This window comes from Urocampus carinirostris, chromosome 16, assembly GCF_059441175.1.
Source record: "Urocampus carinirostris isolate Australia breed hairy pipefish chromosome 16, RoL_Ucar_1.0, whole genome shotgun sequence".
Classification (NCBI taxonomy): Eukaryota; Metazoa; Chordata; class Actinopteri; order Syngnathiformes; family Syngnathidae; genus Urocampus; species Urocampus carinirostris.
In genome coordinates, this window is record NC_142364.1 from 1,023,675 (window position 1) to 1,046,651 (window position 22,977).

General features: G+C 40.8%; 1 protein-coding gene across 3 annotated transcripts in view; it reads right to left on the reverse strand.

The window, feature by feature from the left end:
• Nucleotides 1–17,483, reverse strand: part of LOC148349938 (progestin and adipoQ receptor family member 3-like) — a 29,854-nt gene extending 12,371 nt beyond the window's left edge. The window contains exons 1-7 of one of the 3 annotated variants that reach the window (XM_088355350.1): nucleotides 17,275–17,483; nucleotides 15,156–15,383; nucleotides 14,929–15,091; nucleotides 11,656–11,811; nucleotides 11,394–11,591; nucleotides 8,299–8,389; nucleotides 3,347–5,715 (exon numbers count right to left, since the gene is read on the reverse strand). In XM_088355350.1, coding sequence (XP_088211476.1) covers nucleotides 5,579–5,715; nucleotides 8,299–8,389; nucleotides 11,394–11,591; nucleotides 11,656–11,811; nucleotides 14,929–15,091; nucleotides 15,156–15,331 — 921 coding nt within the window. In that variant the 5' untranslated portion in view covers nucleotides 15,332–15,383; nucleotides 17,275–17,483 and the 3' untranslated portion in view covers nucleotides 3,347–5,578. Of the gene's footprint in view, nucleotides 1–3,346; nucleotides 5,716–7,655; nucleotides 7,755–8,298; nucleotides 8,390–11,393; nucleotides 11,592–11,655; nucleotides 11,812–14,928; nucleotides 15,092–15,155; nucleotides 15,384–17,274 lie in introns of those variants that run through there. The other 2 variants (XM_088355351.1, XM_088355352.1) reach the window with 2 other exon arrangements.
• Nucleotides 17,484–22,977: the final 5,494 nt, after the last annotated feature.

Here is a 22,977-nt window from a genome sequence, read left to right on the forward strand (position 1 = left end):
GACTCGTGGATTTGCAACGAGACATCAAGGCGCATGTTGTGAGATCTTTGGGCACAAACAACCACTTGGCACGCCCATGGGAGGAGCCGAGACGCCATCTGGCGGGGAGACGTGGGCCAATAAGAGGTTAATGGAGTCAGATAACTAATTCGAACAATTTGGTAAACGGTACATTTTGATAATTCCCAACAAGTATGAAAGTTTGGCAACTCACATGCAGACATACGAGTAGGACTTTTGGTAGATGTACTAATGCAGCTATTTGTTATAGATTTCTTTGTTTCTTCGCACTGGCCCAAAGCCCTTGCATGGTGGAGTAATCCTACTAACCTAGAGGGAAAATGTATCCAAGTAACAATTTAACTCAAGTTGATTATTACACCAGACTTCCAAATCATTGACTAAAAAGTTAAAACTCTTGTCTGAGTTCCTCTTTAAAGTCTAACTTGAGCAAAAACCGAGTAGAACATTCTTGAATAAGTCGTTGTCTTGTATGCAATGTATGGATTCATTTAGTGAATGGAGTCAAGTAAAGGATTTTATACATTTGACAATAAAGGATTTTATACGATTGACTACAGTACAAGTCTTCAGTTCAATAAAAATATTCACTGACTGTTTTTATTCAAGGTACATTAGAAAGTTAGGCTGTGTGGAATGCATCTGACGTATTTCTAATAACAGAATTCCTGTAAGGGCTGACGGAGAAGGCCAGACGTAGAAGGGCAGACATCGGGCGCCACTGGTATGCGAAGATTGCGGAGGAACGATAAATATTCGTCCCCGTGTGATCCTTCTGGTCATTTCTCTCTCAAAAAACGAGCGTGCATAATTGTAGGATGAATGTGGGTCGTGTTCGGTTAATGGAGTCAGATAACTAATTCGAACGATTTGGTAACCGGTACATTTTAATAAATTAATTCCCAACACAAGGATTGTGCTTTTTAGCATTCTGTATTGCTAATTCCTAACTTTAACCTGAGCAAAGTCTGAGAAGAACATTTTTGCAATGGGGTCATTGTTTGTCTTTTATGCAATTCATATTCAAACCTACTGAATTCAAGGAGTCAAGTCAAGTCATGTTTATTTGTGATGCCCTTAATCACAAAGAGTCTCAAAGAGATCCAAGACTGTTGCAAACTACAGACCATTATGAATAGGAAGCTTTATTTCAACTATAAAAATTGAAAATACCAGTTGTAATTTGTGTGGTAAAGTGGCCGGCTACTGCGGCAGCACCACAGATTTGCATAAATTTTCGATTGTTCTCGATTGTTCTCAGCTCAGGGATGCTGCTGGAAATGTGAATTTCCCTTCGGGGATGAACAAAGTATCTATCTATCTATCTATCTATCTAAATGCATGGAGTATGCTTTTTAAGCATTCCTTTTTCAAGCATTGCCTCAATGTTCAACACTTCAAATAAAGTCATGAACTACTTGTTTGAAAATCATTTTTGAACCCTTAATTATATTTTATTTTAATATCTGTACTACAGTCAGAGGCCAAAGAACATTCGATTTTGTTGTTAAAACATGTTATTCCCCTTTTACACAGAAGAGGGCAGTGTTTATCCAAAACCCAACATTAAGTTTTAACTGCAGGATACCGCACCTTGATTTATTGACGTTTATGGTTTGGAATACGATGTTTTTCGGCCCCTCTTTGCGGCATTTTCACTACTATACGACTTTATTTTGCCTGGCCAAAAGAAAAAGTCAGTTTCTTAGATGCCTGTCTGCTACTGGTGCACGTCATATACAAAAGTGCTATTGGTTTGGGTCACATGCTCCCAAAAATGCCCATCAACTATCAGCTAAACCAGTGTTTTTCAACCAGTGTGCCGTAAAACCTTGTCTAGTGTGCCGCTGGAATTTTCCCAATTTTAACTTTCCAAAATATTAGGCCATTATTCAGTATTTTTGCTATCTGGAACCATATCAGTAGGTGGCAGTATAGTTTTATATACTCTTTATATACTAATTATCTGCTCATGGGGTAGCACACTACATCAATAACCCAGTTTGTTTAAGAAAGCGGTTTAAGATTGCACTGTAAAAATTAAAAACATAAATAAAGCACATCATTCTTTTTTATTTGAAGTCTTATTTTCTTATTTTTACTTACTAATTTTCTGCTTATGAGGTGGCACAGTAAAATATTTGACATCACTTCATTTTAAAATATTTTCGACAGACGGCGTGCCTCGGAACTTTTCTGTAAATAAAAGTGTACCTTGGTCCAAAAAGGCTTGAAAAACACTGAGCTAAACTACCTCTCACTATGCCTTTCTCATCCTTCAGTTCAGAATCGTGTGTTGTTTGTGAAAACGAGTCATCAATACGATGCTGTGTTTTCTTTACTGTATTATTTGCTATGACTCGCTATCTACGTGAACACAAGGTGGTGTAACCCTGGGCACAAAGATTTCCATCTGCTGCAGAGACGTTGAACTTTTGGCCTAGCGTGTGACCTCATCCACTCCGCTGTTGCTAAACTACAACACAGCACCCCGAGGCCATCCTGTTAATAAACAACAAAAGGATAGTGCTGGAAGTGTGAATTTCCCTACGGGGATGATTACAGAGAGGAGGCGGACTCGCTATCTATGTGAACACAAGGCGGTGAAACCCTGGGCACAAAGATTTACATATTTTGCAGGGACGTCGAACTTTTGGCCTAGCGTGTGACATCATTCACTCCGCTGTTGCTAAACTACAACACAGCACCCCGAGGCCATCCTGTTAATAAACAACAAAAGGATACTGCTGAAAGTGTGAATTTCCCTACGGGGATGATTACAGAGAGGAGGCGGACTCGCTATCTACGTGAACACAAGGCGGTGTAACCCTGGGCACAAATATTTACATCTTTTGCAGGGACGTCGAACTTTTGGCCTAGCGTGTGACGTCATTCACTCCGCTGTTGCTAAACTACAACACAGCACCCAGAGGCCATCCTGTTAATCTGTTAATAAACAACAAAAGGATACTGCTGGAAGTGTGAATTTCCCTACGGGGATGATGAAGTTATCTATCCATCTATCTATCTGACCCCCCAAGTGTGCAGTGATGCTAAAGGGAGAAGAAAAAACATGATAACCATGGAAACAAAGCTTGTGATTGTCAAGATACATGAAAGAGGCACACGAACGACCATTACATATCAAGGATGGGGACTATTATAAAAAATAATGGGTGACTAAAATCAGGCATGACAATCCTCAAGTACATATTTCAAAAACCAGTTTTATATTTCATCTGTTGTATCCCAGGGGCCTGAAGTACTGTAGTTAAAATTCAAACACTTGAAGATACAACAAATAAAGACACTGGAAAAACTTCAGTGACCAGCATCATTCAAAATTGATTTAATATCCCCCCCACACATGGACCCAGACCTTAAAGGACTTCACAACATGAATCGAGATTATACTACAGTTGCATTGTCGTGCAAATATCAGCTCAGTTCTTGCAGTGCATACATTTTTTGTTCCGGTACAAGGCAAATCAAAACGACAGAGGAAAAACAGAAAACCCGGATCAGATCCCACTGGCCGTCGTCAAACGTTACATAGAAGAAACCGGAAAATATTTGACAGTAGGAAAAAAGCCAGCGCAGCGCCAAAATACTCTGAAGACATGCAACACTCCTCCGCAAGAGTAGAAAAATATATCATGCATATATTTGCTGCCACATGCAGTTTTTTTGAAAAAGACGACAGCAATATGCTGATATGTAATCTGATTCATGCAAAACGGACTCAACACTACCCGTAACATTGTAACGTTTGAGGCATTCACGATGACTTCATTCATTTAGAGCAGGGGTCGGCAACCTATGCAGGGGTGAACCAGTGGCACGCGAGCGCACGGCAAAATAATAACAATTTTTTTTTTCATTCGCATTTTTAGGTGAAATTCAAACATTTTCATTTGCGCGCCGTGTTGTTTAGCGGCTTTACGGTAGCGCCCCTCCTCCTCTGCTCTGTGTGTGGCCGTGTCTGCGTGTTTTAACACCGGCGCGCGACAAATGAACGAATCACAACAGCTCCTCCAGCGAAAAAATCTCGTTCTTCTCAGCCAGCGTGGACAGATGACCGAGGCTTTGTGCAAAAAATGACCGTGCTGTTTTGTGCATTATGCCTCGAGAGCGTTGTACCTCGCACAGCAAGTGTTGAACGTCATTACGAGACGAAACATGAACATGAATTCAAGGCGGAGACATTAAAAAGCGTGTTCAGGTACGGCAAACAAACACAGACCCTGAAAACATTTGTCACTGCTACAAACGCCACCACTGAAGCAAGCTATCACATTGCTCACTGCATGGAAAACCATTTATTGATGGCGAATATATTAAAAGTGTGTGTGTGTTTCAAGTTTTGATAGTTTCTAAAAAAACTTATAATATGATTTCTTAGTGTGGCACACGAATTTACAAGGACATTTAAAAGTAGCACTCCACTGAAAAGGTTGCCGACCCCTGATTTAGAGGTTCGTCTTATTTTTCCCCCTCAGGAGCAATGTTCCCTCTAAGCTGTGCGCGTGCGCAATCGCGCACTGCCTGCAGATTCTCAGCGCACAAGAAAATCTGGCCAGCGCACAAAAATCAGGGCTCGATATTGCTAATTAAGAAGCGAATTAAGTCAAAGTTACAGTGCATGAAGGTCAAAATACACGGGTTCCGCTGACGCTGTGTTCTAAATGCGGTATTTTGAAAGTAAAGTCAGTAGAGTTTTTCGAGAACCGGCTTCTTCGGCTCGGCTCACTAAAGCAAACGACTCTTCAGGTTGTTTTTGCTTCTTTAATCCCTACACGACCAAATATTATGTAAATTGTGCAAAAAATGACTTAAAGGAAGGGGGAAATAGACCAAAAAAATAAAAATAAAAAAATAAAAAACAAAAGGAAGAGAAAAAAGAAAGAAAAAATCAGAAAAAAACAGAAAACAAGAAAAGAAAGAAACAAAGGAAAAAAGTAAACAAAAAGAAAAAAGTAGCAGCTAGGAAAAAATAAACACAATGAGATTTTTTTTAAAGGAATTAAAAATATAGAAAAAAGAAAAAGTTTGTTTTGCATTCAAATAATTTCCAATTATACCAAGTCAATCTTGTTGCCAACATTGTACTTCCACTAAAAAAATGTGATTAAATACACTTCTGCATCGTGCAACTAAATAAGCCCCCCAAAATGTTAGTATTATGCGTCAAAAGATACCAGAAAAAAAAAAAAAAAAAAAATCTTGTGAAAGAATTGTTGTAAAAACAAATGACGTTTCGAGGCCGGAAAACCTTTGCAATAATACATGAGTCAATTCATTCAAAAGTGTTTTTTTTTTTTTTTTGCATTGCCGGAAACTCCGCAAAATGTAACGTGATGTCAAGTTTTGGACATGTTTGATAATGACTTAGTTGCCACACTTGGGATTGCCGTTGCTCACTGTTGTTTCAAGCGTTGCTCACCGACTTTGTGTGACCGCTCAGACCCGTAAGGGAAATTACAGGGAACATTGCCCAGGAGTAAAATGTGCAAAGATACAAGAAATAACCCCCGATCTCAAGTCGGATTTCTACGCACTATTGTAGGACGGCGGGGCAAGGCGTACTGTGTCGGAAACGCATGATGTCGACTGCCGTCTGGTGCCACCAGTAGAGCATGGCCACCACCAGCACGTGCCACACCTGATGACTGGCACCCAGGTAGTTCACGTGGCCTGGCACACACAAGGGAGAGGCGTTATTTGGATACCTCTCATTTTTGGAACGGAGAGAAAACTTGATTACCGTATTTTCTGCACTATAAGGCGCATCGGGTTATAGGGCGCACCCCCAAAAAATAGTTTTTGGTCCTATATTTTCCATACATAAGGCGCACCGGATTATAAGGCGCTACAATGGGAACTGTTAAAGTTAAAACTTACATAAACTCTATGTTGGCAGAATTACTCAAATAAAAACAAGCATTAAGGTAAATAAAATTCCCAAGCGGGAGAGCACCGTCGGGTGGCCATTCTAAGCAAAATGCCTCGGCAAAACTGACTTCTCCCGTGTGAGAAGTTACTTTATTCAGACAGGAAACAGAAAAAGAACACCGGAATGCGACTTCAAAATAAAAGAGTACAAGACTGATAAATGTACAAGAGATGCAATTAGACTGATTATTGAAACGTTACTTCATGTGTGTGTGTGTGTGTGTGTGTGTGTGTGTGTGTGTGTGTGTGTGTGTGAAAGATTGTTTTTATATTTAGGAATATAAAAACAATTTATATTCACACAGTGAATTCTGAGAAATATTACAACCAAAACGACCAACCTATCAGAACGTGGACAAAAGAGTCAGATAGTTCAGTCCAACTGATTACCCCCTTAACATTCCGAAAGCTTGCAAAGAAGCAAATACGTGTCGAGAACACGTGCGGATGCGGTGTCCGTACCATGTCACCAAACAAACATTTCTCAGTTTCCATTTTATTTTTTGCTGGCAACTGTGTGGACAGCAAAGTAAGAATTTGATTGTGCAGGGAAACGGGGTTCTTTACTGTGCATATGACAATAAACACTTTGAATTGAATTGAGTTTAAAAATAGACTCATCACGGAAACATCAAGATCGTTCTAAAACAAGATACCGGGAAAATATAAAGCCGCATAGCTCACCTAAGTTCTCTTGCAGCCATCACGTTCAATAATGATACGTAACCTTGGTCTTCTTACAACCGTGAGTGTAGTCAATCCAGGAGAGTAAAATATTTACAAATACAGAATAGTAAAACATGTTTTCTCTATGCCGTAGTGCAACCCAACCTGTGATTCACATTTATCTTTTTCGGCCAATTGCAGGCTTTGTTTCGCCCCTTTAGTCAATGCGAGCCTGTAAATAATAAAAAGGATTTTTAGCCAATAGTGACTGATTCAAATGATGATTGACACATTGGTTAGCCAATGAAACGCCGGTATATAAATCCCAGCATAGACCGCGGACGACTTCGCCTTCGGGGGAAAATCGAGTCGGCGGCTGCTTGCTTTAGTTGCGAGACTTTGCGACTTAATATTGATCCGTATATAAGGCGCACTGTATTATAAGGCGCATGGTCAGCTTTTGAAAAAAATAAAGGCTTTTAGGTGTGCCTTATAGTGTGGAAAATACGGTATACACAACATCGACGTTGTAACAAGGTTCCCACAGGATTTTCATTCAAATGTAAGACTTTTTTTTTTTTTGATGGTGTCACTTGAGGGTCTTCAACACTTTGTGTCTACGCTTCATACTCGTTCTATTTTGCTATGTATGTTCAGAGTGTGGATGCTTCACCTTTGAGCACACACTCTGCCAATGACAGCATCACTGACCCCCTAATAGCACTTTATTCTAATACAGTTAAAAAAATATCAAAGTTCGAAAAATATCCGGACATTGCTGTAAGTTAGATCTTGGATTGTGTGCACCTTTTCCGAGTAGAGGACAGTACTGTCGTGCCTCTACTACTGGCAGGGTTGGGTAGGGTTACTTTAACTTGATTACTTTCAATGACTTTTGGATTACTCCAATAGCCAATATGCTAATAAAAGACAAAAGAAACTAGATATGAATAAAATAATGACTCACAACACGTGGTAAGCTTTCTCTCCTGGCTTTGATCGCTTTAATCTCCGGCAAAACGAACATCAAATGCGACAGAAACAAAATGAAAATAAATCCAAACAGCTTGCTGACATCATTTTTGCCATTCCATGTATTCCGTTACTCCCCAAACCTGCACAAAATGTAGTCATTTTATTCATATTTAGTTTATTTTGTCTTTTATTAGCATATTTGGTATTGGAGTAATCCAAAAGTAATTGAAAGTAATCAAGTTAAAGTAACCCTACCCAACCCTGACTACCGGCATGTGGTGGCGCTGTGAGAGGTCACCCAGAATCCACTCCGAAGAAGAAATCCACTTCTTATTCCTAGTTTGTGTGTAAACATTCTATACCGTATCTCCAGCGCGCTGATTTTTTTTTATTGTTTAATATCTTGTCTATCCATTCAATATGGTTGGTGTAAAGTGTAAAGAAGAGGCGAGCCGTTTCATTTGAAATGAAAGTGGAATAAGAAAGCTTGATGCGGTTGAGAAAATGTTCGGAGTCTGATATCAAACGCGTCCCGCCTTAAAGAACTGGCATCCTATTAAATCTTGTTTTTTTTCTAAAGCATAAGAAACAAATCTTGAATTATACTGATATAAATTACATTACAAGCGTGCTTATGTTACAAAAATATGGAAAGGGACAAAGTTGGAGTGGAAAAAAACTTACCAGGGAAGCAACGCTCAGGCATCTTTGTAATGTAGAACACAAAGGCGGCGGCACCGATGAGGTACATGATGATCAGGCGAGGCAGGAACATCTGCACAAGACAGAAAATGCAATGGAAATAAACCTAACATTGAAAAGTGTCATGATTACAGATGTGACTCAACTGTGCCTGCTCTGATTGGCTCCCTGTCAGTATTTAAACTCTGTCCTGTCAGTCCCCTTTTGTCAGTCCGTCTGCAAGCCCTTTTTCAACCCTGACTCACGCCTGTCTTGTTTTCTGCTCCCGTTTTGATCTTGACCACGTCTGTTCTCCCGTCCCAGCTTACGAACTCTTTTGTCCCCGACGACATCTACTCTCCTGTTCCGGCATACAAATCGTTTCCGACCCCGACCATATCTTGCTCTCACAGTCCCGGCTACAGACCAGTTTTTCGCCCCTGCCACCGCTCGCTACGGAAGATCCACTTCCGTGTTCGGATCACAAGCCGAGTCCGAGAGCGAACACCGGATTGTGGGCGCACCCCTTCCTCGTTTCTTCGATAAAACTTGTGGTAAACGTTACCCGAGTGGGTCCTGTTTCCGTTCTGGTCCTGACAAAAAGGGAGGCAGGGATTCAGTAGTAAAATGTTTTAACATGTTATAGTAGCTAATAAATAAAGGGCGGATGGTTAAAGTATTTTCACAAAATCCCTTACAATACTGCAGTTTTTGTAGCAAACTGAGCTGGAAAAAAAACAAGAAAAAAATTATCAAAGTCAAATGTTCTTAATTTTTGAGCCAAAACATCAATTAGGAAAAAAAGCATGAAACTAAGTACAATAATAACCTTTTTTGCCCCCTTGTATCTTTCTGATTTAATTTCCCCCTATGTTCCCGCTTTGAGCCTTCAAAAGCTGGTCTACAAGAGGATCCAGAAGAAATCTGCAGGTTCGAGAGCTTTCTTTGAACTATCCTCTCATGGTTTACATCTCTCAGGATGAATAGCGTTAGCTACGTTAATATGACCTTTGAGACTTTTAGTGTAACCTGTGGCGTTCCCCAGGGCTCAGTACTTGGTCCCCTCCTTTTTCAGTATTCATATTGAATGATTTTATACATTTGACTATAAAGGATTTCATACAATTAAATACAAGTTACATTTATTGAGTGCAATGAAGATTTTCACCGAGAAGGCTTAAGTTCAATGAGAGGTCACGCAGATTTGAATGCAGAATATTTTGTCTAGTTCTGTTGATAACAGGACTTTGACGGAGGACGGCAGGCGATGTTTTGAGAACAAGGCCCTGATGACGTAGAAACGCTCTGTTATGTTTTGAGTTTTTCCAGACATCGAGGCGAGGTGGTGGAGCCCACGCGGGGGCTTCCCTGGCACGCCCATGGGAGGAGCCGACACGCCAGCTTGCAGGAAAAAACGTGGGCCGGGAAAAGAAAGCAGGAGAACGAGAGAGAGGAGGTTTGACAGAGACTAGAGCGACACTAATTCGGTCTCTTGTCCATCTTTTCCATCAAGAAACGAGGGCACATTTTTAGGTGAATGTAGGTTGTGTTTGGTTAATGGAGTCAGATAACTCATTCGAACAATTTGGTAAATGGTACATTTTAATATTTAAAACCTAACAATTTCCTCCTGATAGGTGATATTATTCGCAAGCATATTATTTTTCATGCTTTCATGTAGGTTTCAGATCAGGGGAAGTAGTACAGGTGGTCTATTAAGTCCTAAGAGCCTTTTGTGATTAAGCGTTAATATCAGCGTTGGGTAGGGTTACTTTAACTGGATTACTTTCAATGACTTTTGGATGACTCCAATACCAAATATGATAATAAAAGAAAAAAGTAACTAAATATGAATAAAATAATGACTCACAACACGCGGTAAGCTTTCTCTCCTGGCTTTGATCTCTTTGATCTCCGGCAAAACTAACATCAAATGCGACAGAAACAAAATGAAAATAAACCCAAACAGCTTGCCGACATCATTTTTGCCGTTCCATGTATTCCGTTACTCCACAAGCCTGCACAATATTTTGTCATTTTATTCATATTTAGTTTATTTTGTCTTTTACAGTGGAGCCTTGAGATTCTCGACCATAAACCGTTCCAGAACCCTGTTCGAAAACCGATTTGTTCAATCACCGAAATCGTTTTTCCCATTAAAAGTAATGTAAATCATTTTTAATCCGTTCCAACACCCTGAATGTTTACCATGAACATAAACATGAAGCTAACCCAGGCTAATCGCGTTAGCGTAATCTTCCGTAAGAAAGATTACGCTAACATGAACGGGTAAAAATAAAAAAATCTGGTCGTTTACACGTCATTTAGCACCCGGGTCTCCACAACAAGTGGCTAGCGCTTCATTGGAAATGGGGCTCCGTTACAACACCCTGAATGTTTTACGTAAACAAAGCTAACCCAGGCTAATCGTACGTTCGCGTTATCGTAATCTTCCGTACGAAAGATTACGCTAACATGAACGTGTAAAAATAAAAAAAAGGATAAAGAAAAGAATTATGAATAGGATTTCTTACCTTTGTGGTGGTCAGCAGAAGGCGCTCGCACACCTCCTTCATATTTTGCGATTATTTCTTTCTTAAATGCAATAGTTGTACACACTACTCTTCTTTTTTCACCTGTAGCAACTTTGCCGCTTGCACCGAACTTCTTCCGAGGCATAATTAGGGGTTAAAACACTCCGTTCACCGATATTCAAAACGAAAGCAAAAAGAAGTGCGCGCTCACGTGACAACAGTTCTTTACGAGGGGTGGGGGCAATCTACACCCGTACGCCGCTCCGCATCGCACCCTAGCGTACCGGCGTTCGAACTCCGATTTTTTGAACGAAAAGCGAAGCAAGAATTTCTCGAAATTTTGGGTCGAGAACCGATTTGTTCGAACTGAGAGGCGTTCGAAAACCCAGGTTCCACTGTATTAGCATATTTGGTATTGGAGTAATCCAAAAGTAATTATAAGTAATCAGGTTAAAGTAACCCTACCCAACCCTGAGCCTACAAATAAACATGACTCGATGTTTAGCTCAGTCAATAGCCGTGGATGGCTCGTCACAGAGGAAGCGATCTTAGTTTTTTCCCCACCTTGACGATGTCACAGGTGAGCCCGCCGTTGAGCGCCACCCAGTGGCAGGTGGGGACCACGCCGATGATGGCCACGCCGAAGAAAGTAGACACCCGAAAGAAGCGCCACTCGGCCGTCATGTACCGGGGATGGAACTGAGCGCCGAACACGAAAAGGATCATGGCCAGCACCGCCAGCGAATACACTCGCCGCCAAAACTGAAGACAAAAAAAATCTTGAGAGGAAAATCGGGGCGTCCGGGATACGAAAGGTGTCACGTACGGCGTTGCAATAGAAGGAATAAAAGATGCCGGGCACGTAGCAGCCTAAAATACCGACGGAAATGCCGGCGTAGTCCAAAGCCAGCCAGCGCCGACTCGTCTTTTCCGACCGGTGGCACAAGAACAGGTGGTAGCCCACCGAACACAGCATGCACACCTGAAAGGAACACACGTAGAAGAAACACAATATTTATTACTGATCCAAAGGGACAGTGTGCAATATTTGACCACTAGGTGTCAAGATATTGTCGAATATAGGGCTGTCCCCTGCCCACTGCCCGGAGATAGCTGGGATGGGCTCCGGCACCCCCGCGACCCTACTGAAGATAAGCGGTGCAGATAATGGAGGGATGGAAGAAACACACAGATTTGTATTACCGTATTTTCCACACTATGAGGCGCACCGTGTTATAAGGCGCACCTTCAATGAATGATGTATTTTTAAACCTTTTTCCATACATAAGGCGCACCCCATTATAAGGCGCTATAAGTGCATGCTGGTTTAAGATCAGGTCATTGTGCAGTTTTGTAATTGTAATCCTGTGCAGTCCTTCGAGACATTTTTGTGATTAAGGGCGTCATAAATAAATGTGACTTAACTTGACTTGGCTACGGTAGAGGACGTAGTGACGTTATGCAACCGTTAGATGGTGCCGCGCTAAAGGGAATGTCAACAAAACAGTCAGATAGGTCAGTCAAACTTTATTAGTAGATAACAAACAAGCTTTCCACAATTCCATTCACTCCCAAAATGAATAAACAGCCGTTTTATTATTTTCTGATGTAAAGCTTTTTCGTGACACATCTTTAACGTCTTTGAACAGCAAGGCATAACATTTTACTTTTCCTCCGTTTAGTCAACACGCAAAAAAACGTCTGATACTGTTATGGTAAATCAAACGTTAGTGCAATCGCAATATAGTGACACTCGTAATGTACAAAAACAACAAGTGCAAAACAATAACAGTAAAGCAATAACATAATAACTGTAAAATGTAGAACGTTGTAGTGGGTTTTACATAATTCACCCATGGAACCATTGTTCAGTTAGCGAGTTCCTAGGGGGACTCTTAATTCTGCCGGCTCGAGCCACTCTCGCGTTCGATTCATTAATGTTGAACTCTCTCGCTGCTGCTCTATTCCCGTGTTCTACTGCGTGACTGATCGCCTTGAGTTTAAACTCGTTGTAAGCGTGTCTTTTAATAGGAGCCATTTCAGGGTCTTTATACAAACGCACTAATAAAAGAGAATCGTTGTTTAATATTTCCCAGTATGCACAGCGCACGTCTTCTTCTACGCGAAAAATGGAGTCGGTGGCTGCTTACTGTAAGTTGAGAGACCTTGTAATTCAATATTGATCCATATATAAGGCGCACCGGATTATAAGGCGCAAAGTCATTTTTTTTTTTTTTTAAATCAGATTTTATGTGCGCCTTATAGTGCGGAAAATACGGTATTTTATAGTAGAATTCCTACCTAGAGGTCGCCGTCGTGTTTGTCTGGCATCTCGCTGCTACGCTGTTCGCGTTAGAAAATACAGTGACATCTAAAGGTCAAATATTACACACTGGGGCTTTAAGGTAACAATTTACCGTATATTACAATAAACATTTAAATTGATGTGATTTATTCGTGTTTTTTTTTTTGTATAAAAATGAAAAATGACAGACGGAAAGCTTGAAATGGGGATCAAATATCGTTAAAAATGAGCAGAATTATTTCCCATGTTGGACTTTTTTTATTGTTCATTATAACAATTATTTTTTCTTATTTTACGAGTAAATATATTCACAACCTTTAAAGAAGGTCTAAGAGACAAACAAGGTAACTTCGGAGTCGCCTGTCTACACTGCAACATGACGGACGGAACAATATGAAATAGGAAAAACTATCGTTAAAAATTAGCAGAATTATTTCCCATGTTGGACTTTTTTTTAATTGTTCATTATAAGAATTATTTTTCTTATTTTACTAGTAAATATATTCACAACCTTTAAAGAAGGTTTAAGAGACAGAAACGAGGAAGTTTGGGATTAGCCCGTCTACACTTCAACATGACGGACGGAACAATATGAAATAGGAAAAACTATCGTTAAAAATGAGCAGAATTATTTCCCATGTTGGACTTTTTTTAATTGTTCATTATAAGAATTATTTTTTCATACGGTCCGTTTTTGATCCCGACCACGTCTGCTAAATATATTCACAACCTTTAAAGATGGTCTAAGAGACAGAAACGAGGAAGCTTGGGAGTCGCCCGTTGACACTGCAACCCAACCGGTTGAGGCACAGAGCCACCCCTAATGGGGCCGAGAGCCTGTTTTAATCGTTTTTTCCCTTTTCTAACATTTTTTAAACGATTTATCTCGCCTCCGCCTATCACTCACTCTAGCTTTTGCCCAACACAACAATTTGGAAGACGTCGGGTGTAAACTACACAGGTTCCAAATGGGTTACGGGGACATTCTACAAGAAAACCACACCTCTTTCAGGTATTAAATCCGGTTTGAGACCTGATTTTGAGGAGGGAACTCAATGAACCAGTTTTAGGAAACAAGAGTGACCTGAATAACAATATTGCTCCATAGTAGAGTACAGTGGTGCCTCCGTTTTCAGACTTAGAGGTTGGCGGTTGGGGTGTGAATTTATTTTTCCCAATAGAAATAATGGTAAACTCTTCAATCCGTTCCGGGCTATGAGAAAAGTGCACTTGTTTTCAATAAGAGGTGTATCTAAACAGCAACTTGGGCAACCAGATAGATAGAGAGATAGATAGAGAGACAGATATAGGGATGGAGAGATAGATAGACAGATAGCTAGAGAGACAGATAGAGAGACAGATGGAGAGTTAGATAGATAGATAGAGAGACAGAGAGATAGATATATGTCTAGATAGATGTCTAGATAGAAAGATAGATGTCCAGAGAGAGCGAGAGCGAGAGATAGATAGATAGATAGATAGATAGATAGATAGATAGATAGATAGATAGATAGATAGATAGATAGATAGATAGATAGAACAGTTTTTTTCAGAGCATCATAGAAAGCAGGAGAAGATCCGTAGAACTTGGTTGCCCCAGTGCGCTCTTGAATCGACCTTCTGAAAACTGAAGTTTCTTTGAATGCAGAAGATACATTTTTCCTGAAAATTTCGTCTGAGGGTTGACCTGAACAATGTTGGAGGTGTTTCAAGACATACATGATCGATGTTCTTGAGATGTTCCCTCAATAAAGGACCATGAAGTCCAATGTTCTTAGACTTGATGACTCTTACCTGGAAGCAAAAGAGTCCAATGGCGTAGATGAGGTAGTCCTCACTGCCGGCTCCAGACGCCGGCAGCACTTTAACGGCGTCATTGACGGACAGAGAGAAGAAGAGAAGAAAGCCTAGAAGGTGGCTCCAGATGTTCACCGTCTCGTTGGAGAGCACGAACATACTTGACGGAAATACAAAAACACGTCGAGCACGAGAACATTTGGAATTTCCGACGAGAACCTCACCTCCTCAGGCAGAGTTTAGAAGGCAAATGAGCCCGATACCCGTCGGTGATGAAGGGGTTCTCTCGGAGGTACCCGGGAAGTTGTTCGAAGGTGTACAGGCGGATCTTCTGCTGAGGGATTCGCATGGACCATTCCGGGAAACTTCCCAGCTCCGTGAATTGCGTCGTCTTCAGCATCTTGTTGTTGGTGTCCTCCAAGCTGGACTGAGGAACGGGTGGGAAAGTGCACCTGACCAGAAGAGAGGACTATTAGCTTGTAAATCGGGGTCTCAAATTCAATGGACTTTAGGGCCACCTGAGCTAGGGTCTGGGTTAGGTGGTGCCGAACAGAACCTCGGATAAAAATTTGTTCTCAAATATCTTTTTTAAAAAGGCTCCACGAAATAAGATCTGAAAACATGAAAAGCATCCATCCATTATCTGCACAGCTTATCCACAGTAGGGTCGCGGGGGTGCTGGAGCCCATCCCAGCTATCTTCGGGCAGTGGGCAGGGGATACCCTGGACTTGTTGCCGGCCAATCACAGAGCACACAGAGGCAGACAACTCAATCGCTCATTCACAACTAGGGAGAATTTGATTTTGGTTAGGCCAATTAACATGACATGCATGTTTTTGGAATATGGGAGGAAACCCACGCAAGCACAGGGAGAACATGCAAACACACAGGAGTTTCGATCTCATGACCTCAGAACTGTGCCGCACACGCGCTAACCACTGCACTGCCGCCGTGCTACATGAAAAGCAATCAATCAGTCACAAAATAATCCATCATATACATGGGCTGCAGTTACATTAAAGGGACAGTGTATATTATTTGACCATTAGATTTTACTGTACTGTGTTGTGCAACCGAAAACGAGTGCTAAAAAGAGAGAAGACAAACTACGGCGAATGAAAGTGACCAAACTGCAACGTTTTGCTTATTTTTTTACGCCGAGCCTTTTGAAAAAAAAATGAAGATCGATGTCTAGCTAGATAGATAAATGTCTAGATAGATGTCTAGATAGATGTCTAGATGTCTAGATAGGTAGATGTCTAGATAGATGTCTAGATAAATAGAAAGATAGATAGGTAGGTAGGTATCTAGATAGACGTCTAGAAGTCTAGATAGAGATAGATGTCTAGATAGATGTCTAAATAGATAGAGATGGATGGATAGATGTGTAGCTATATAGATGTGTAGATGTCTAGATAGAGATGTCTAGATAGATGTCTAGATGTCAGACAGACAGAGATGTCTAGATAGATGTATAGCTGTCTAGATAGATGAAGCGGTCTAGGTAGATGTCTAGAGGTCTTGATGTCTAGATAGATATCTATCTAGATACCTGACTAGAGGACTAGATAGAGATAGGTAGATGTCTAGATAGAGGTCTAGATAGATGTCTAGATATATAGGTGAGTAGATGTCTAGATAGATTAATAGAGATAGATAGATGTCTAGAGGTCTAGATGTCTAGATAGATATCTAGATATATAGATGAGTAGATGTCTAGATAGATTAATAGAGATAGATAGATGTCTAGAGGTCTAGATGTCTAGATAGATATCTATCTAGATACCTGTCTAGAGGACTAGATAGAGAGAGATAGATGTCTAGATAGAGGTCTAGATAGATGTCTAGAGGTCTAGATGTCTAGATAGATAGAGATAGATGTCTAGATATATAGGTGAGTAGATGTCTAGATAGAATAATAGAGATAGATAGATGTCTAGATAGATGTCTAGAGGTCCAGATGTCTAGATAGATAGATAGATAAAGATAGATGTCTAGATAGATAGATGTCTAGATATATAAATGTCTGGATAGATAGAAAAAAAATCGTCACTAATGTTAAGAATGCACCAGTAGCTCCATGTTGAGGCTAACTCCATTCAACCACTAGCATGACATCCTTTGAATGACATTCCAGTGGAGTGGTCGCTACTGGCATTGCACACATTTACTAAAAACCCCAAATTGAATAACGTCGCCTGGACCAAAATAAGCATAGTCTATCGAAAGGTGTATAATAAACGGAGAAAAAAAATGTAAACATTCAAATAAAGCTGGGTATCTTTATGCTAAAATTGACAGGCATTATTAAGGGCAGCTAAATCGATTGAAAGCAAACTGACCAGTGAGCGCCTTGCCGCAATCGGTGATTTCCTTCAGCTTTTCATGATTTCTCTGATGTCGCCTTTCTTCTCCTTCCACATATTTCACGAGTGATGTCACGCAACGCACAAAGTGGCGTCAGCAACCATCACAAAGCCGGTTTGATACTGGGAGGGAAGGACGTGTGTTCGTAGTAAACAATGACACGGCACTGCAGCGCCCTCCAGTGGTCAAGTCGGGTGGTTTCATCCGCAGTCCGTACAGCGAAGAAAATTGTGATCAAGGGTTTCCAAATCGGATGACGTCAGAGGCGTTACCAGGGGCGAGGGGGGAGCATTGCCCACCCAAAGAAAATTGGAGGTCGTAGTGCAAACAAAAAAGAAGAAAATAAAAGAGAAGACAAGAGAAAACGAAATGAATCAAAAAAGAGGTAAAAGCACTAAAAAGACGAATCTAGGGAAAAAAGAAACAAAAAAAGAAGAAAAAAGCAAACAAAAGGAATGGGCGAAAAAGGAAGAAAAATGACGTTAAAAGCTAGGGAAAAAAAGAAAAAAAGAAGCAAATAAGCCAGAAACGAAGAAAAAGCAATAAAAAAAAGAATTAAAAACCCAGGAAAAAGGAAAAAGAAACTTCCTTTGGTGTGTTCTAGGTAATAACAGCCTGGTGGGCCGTGGCGCCCACCTCTCTCCGGGCCGTTTTTATGGGTAGGGGTTTTCTTCCCCGACATGAAAAAAACTAATATTCATTTAATTTCCATCGTTGTAATTGTTTTGTATTGCTCTTGTTTTTCACATTTTCTGTTAAAGGGACATTGTGTATTTTCTCTCCCTAGTGGTGAAAAAAACAAACATTAAATAGAACTACAGCATGCAATTGTTCTGAGGCTAGTGTTGTAAAGGGAAATTGACATACAGCGGGGGACAGAAACTTTTGCTAATTAGCTCCCTAACCCTTAAATTCACCCAAAAAACAATACAATAATAAAATAGTAAATACTTAGTACTGCATATGTGTGACTATCATAAATAAATATACATGTGAAGAAAAATCAAATTGATTTACCTGGTACGGCGGAGTAGCGGAGGGATGCAGAAGGGGGAGACAGTAGATTCAAATGAAAAGTGATTTCAAACTGTTAAAACTGTGCAGCCCTTTGAGACTTTTTGTGATAAAGGGCTAAACAAATAAACCTGACTTGACATGAAACAGTGTCCTTTTGGGGGCAAAACCTTTTTTTCTTTTTTGTGGCACTCGTAGCAGCAAGACAGCGGATAATTACTTCAGGTGTCCTTCATGTTATGTCAAAAAAATTCTACAAGTATTGAAAAAAATGAAAATATTAATGATCATTCATGTATTTTAGCTTATTGTTTTAATTCAATATTGTTTTTTTAACGATTAAAGTTTTTAACCAATAGGAGGCGCTAATACAAATGTCCCTTTAAACCAGGGGTCTCAAACTCACATTTCTTGGGGGCCCCCAGAGCTTGGGTCTGGGTAAGAATCGAGTTTTCCAAAAGAAAATTCCACTGATCTCAAATATCGTTTCTCCCCCAACATAGTAAAACAAACACTATTAGAATTAGTAAGAAAATAAATAATTTTGGAATAAATACAACAAGTATTCAGTAAATAAGTAACCAAATACATTTCCTACACTGTATGAGACCTAAAAGTAAAAAAAAGATTAATATGAGGATAAATCAATCATCAAAAATGGGCTGCATGAACTTTAAAAATTCATATGAGGGTGTGGGCCTCCGACTATCATCCTAGGGGCCGCAAATGGCCCGCGGGCCGCAAGCTTGGAAGAGTCTGAAATGTGTTTGTATGAAATGGCCAAACTGAATTTTGTGAAAACGTACACAGTTGGACTTTAGTCCTCCATAATCATCTGTTTTTGTGCGATCTGCTCTCATAGGGTCTCTATGTCAGGCACCAGAACAGGATCAGGACCCAAACGCGTGACGTTTCTCACACAAGTCTTTTATTTTACGGGAGTCATGCACGTTAGGCAGCCGGTCTGGCGTGAAATGATAGGAAGCCAGAGGCCGATGAGATTGATACCAGTTGTCTGGATAGATATCGGACGGACAGGGTCGATACCGGACAGGACGGAACAGACAGGAATGATAATGACACAGGATATCGAAATAAAACAGGACAAACTAGACGGGAACGAAAACTGGCAAAAATAATAAACAGGACAAAAATAGACGGGAATGAAACTGGAAACCGATATTAAACAGGACAAAAATAAACGGGAACAATGCCGGACAGGGAACACCAACAGGACCGAGTCAAAACCCACGTCTTGCGGGGCAGAGGTTCGTTGACGGGCTGACAAAGGAAAAATGAGAGCACTGAGCTTAAATAGACGGAAAGCCAATCTGTCAATGTGGCGCCACACAGGTGGAGCCAATTGGGCGCCATGGCAACCGTGACAGAAACCCCTTTTTAAACACTGTACACCGAAGCTGCAATAAATAAATAATAATAATAATAATAATCATTGTCATTATATGTTATTGACAACAACACAATCTTGAATCGGGACGGGACAGACAGGATTGACAATGAAACAGGATGTCGAAAATAAACAGAAAAAAACTAGACGGGAACGAAACTGGAAACCGATGTTAAACAACAGGACGGATGGGATTGATATCAAAACAGAATAACGAAATCAAACAGGACAAAAATAAACGAGAAACGATACCGGACAGAGGGCAGCACGGCGGCGCAGTGGTTAGCGCATATGCGGCACAGTTCTAAGGTGGGAACGTCCTGTGTGGGTTCAAATCCAGCTACCGGACTTCCTGTGAGGAGTTTGTATGTTCTCCCCGTGCTTGCGTGGGTTTCCTCCGGGCACTCCGGTTTCCTCCCACATTCCAAAGACATGCATTTCAGGTGGATTGGCCGGTCCAAATTGTCCCTAGGTGTGAATGAGCGAGCGAGTTGTCTGTCCCCGTGTGCCCTGCGATTGGCTGGCAACCAATTCAGGGTGTCCCCTGCCCACTTTCCGATGATTGCTGGGATGGGCTCCAGCACCCCCCCGACCCTACTGAGGATAAGCGGTGTAGCTAATGAGGTGAGATAAGAAAAATAAACGGGAACAATACCGGACAGGGAACACCAACAGGAAAACAGGACCGAGTCAAAACCCACGTCTTGCGGGGCAGAGGTTCGTTGACGGACTGACAAAGGAAGCGTGAGAGCTTAGATAGACAGAAAGCCAATCTGTCAATTAGCCGCAGCTGGCGCCACACGGGCGGGGCCAATCCGATACTGCACCTCCCGACCGCAGAACACTCCGAGCAGATGAATCCAATCTCCCGTTGGCCCGTATGTTGCTTGTTTTTTAAAAAATATTTATGGTGCGGAGTTTGCATGGTCCCATTTGAAAGACCTTAAAGGAAGAACTTATTCCACACACACGGAGCAATAATGTTTACCTAATCGATCGTGATTTCGACGAGTTTTCTTATGTTCCAGATGTAAGTTGGCTAGGAAACAAGCAAAAAGACGGTGCTGTTTTTGTAAGAGTTCCACCCACAAACAAAGAAAGTGAAAACAGACCTCTCCAAGGGGGGACCCCGAATCGGGAAAATATTCCCCTTTCTTGTCTAAACCACATTCATGATTTCACGTGGTGACTTCACGCTCTCTGAATGCCGAAATTACGTCAACACCCGTCAAAATAGGCCGGCGAGCAGGGGCGTTACCGGGGGAAAGTGCCCACCAGGGTTGGGTAGGGTTACTTTAACTGGATTACTTTCAATGACTTTTGGATGAAATGATCTGAAATGATCTGCATTTCTATAGCGCTTTTCAAGTCAATGACTTCCCAAAGCGCTTTACAATGTGCTTCACATTTCCCAATAGCGGCCTTGCAGCCATGTAAGGCGCTAACCTGCTTATTGGGGGTATTGGGGGTTCAGTGTCTTACCCAAGGACACTTCGGCATGTAACACGGACAAGCCGGGATTCGAACTGGGATCCCTTAATCCTAAAACGATCGCTCTACCTCCTGAGCTACTGCCGCCCCAATGACTCCAATACCAAATATGCTAATAAAAGACAAAAGAAACCAAATAGGAATCAAATGACTCCATTTTGTGCAGGCTTGGGGAGTAACAGAACACATGGAACGGCAAAAATGATGTCGGCAAGCTCTTTGGATTTATTTTCATTTTGTTTCTCAAGCATTTGATGTTCGTTTTGCCGGAGATCAAAGAGATCTAAGCCAGGAGAGAAAGCTTACCGCGTGTTGTGAGCAGGGTTGGGTAGGGTTACTTTAACTGGATTACTTTCAATGACTTTTGGATTACTCCAATAGCAAATATGCTAATAAAAGACAAAATAAACTAAATAGGAATAAAATGATGACTCACAACAAAAAAAAGGAGGGGTAAAAAGGAAATAATAAAGCAAGAAAAAAGAAGAAGAAAGCTGTGGAAAGGGAAAACGAAAGAATACAAGAAAAAGAAGATAAATAATAAAAAGCAGGAAAAAATAAGAAAAAGAGGAAAACACAAGAATATAGAAAAGGCTGGGGAAAATATAAACAAAATAAGAAAAGAAAGAAGGAGAGAGAAAAAGAAAAACAAAAAGAAAAAGAGGAAAAAGCAATGAAAAGAATTCAAAAGCTAGGAAAAAGCAAACAAAAAAAGTCAAGCAAAAAAGGAAAATGGAGAAGAAAGGGGAGAAAGTAAAACGTTTTGGGTGGAAAGAAACAAAATTAAAAAAAACATACAATTGATTAATTAGATCAAAATATACAAAAGAAAGAACAGTCAGAAAAGGAAGGGGGCATGTGAGGGAGTTTATTCTGAAGAGGTGGAGTGTTTGGGAGCTGGGCAGTGTAGCAGAATTCCAGAAGTCCACTTGTTAGGATTGTCAAGCCCTTAGAAGATTCCTTTGTTTTGATCACTTCATCAATTTTAATAATAGTCCCAATCGTAGATTAATAACGGCCGTGCAATTTAGCAAAAGTAGCAATTCATGTGCCTTCTTCGTACTTTCTTGACAATCGCAAGCTTCGTCTCCATTGTTATCATGTTTTCGCTTCTCCCTTTAGCGTCACTGCAAGCTTTGGACTCTCAACGAATAAACACAGTACAAAAATACAGTATTGTATCGCTGACTTTCAAAGTTTTTACTAAGCACACAAGATTATGAACTGATCTAAGAAAAAGGCATTGTGGGATGAAGTTCAGCCATTAGTATATGGGTATTGTGATGATGCCGTGACACAAAATTAATAGCAGACCAGCATTTTATGGGATGACAACCAGTAGGAGACGGACGTCTTAAAGATGTAAATGTACATAAACAAAAACACTGCACTTGGTTTTGATACTTCACATATTTGGAATTAAATTGTATTTATTGTCATTGATATCAACATATCGCGCATTGTGTTCAACAACAGACAGCACACATCAAATGCTATCATAGGGGCAGGTCTGGGAGGGCTTTGTGTGAGTGTGTTGGGTGGGCGTGACTCTGAGGAAATTCAGAAGAGTGCAAAGACCTTCTGTGGATTGTTATCGGGTCCTGGAAGGGACTGAGGTGGCGGCTGGAAGGAAAGCAATAGCTAAGCTGCAGGTTTGTTCTAATGCTACTTGCCAAGCCTAAATCTCACTAACAACAGAGTCATTACCCATGAAACGGATGACCTGGAGCTGCAATCCGTGGGATACCACTACATTAATGATTTC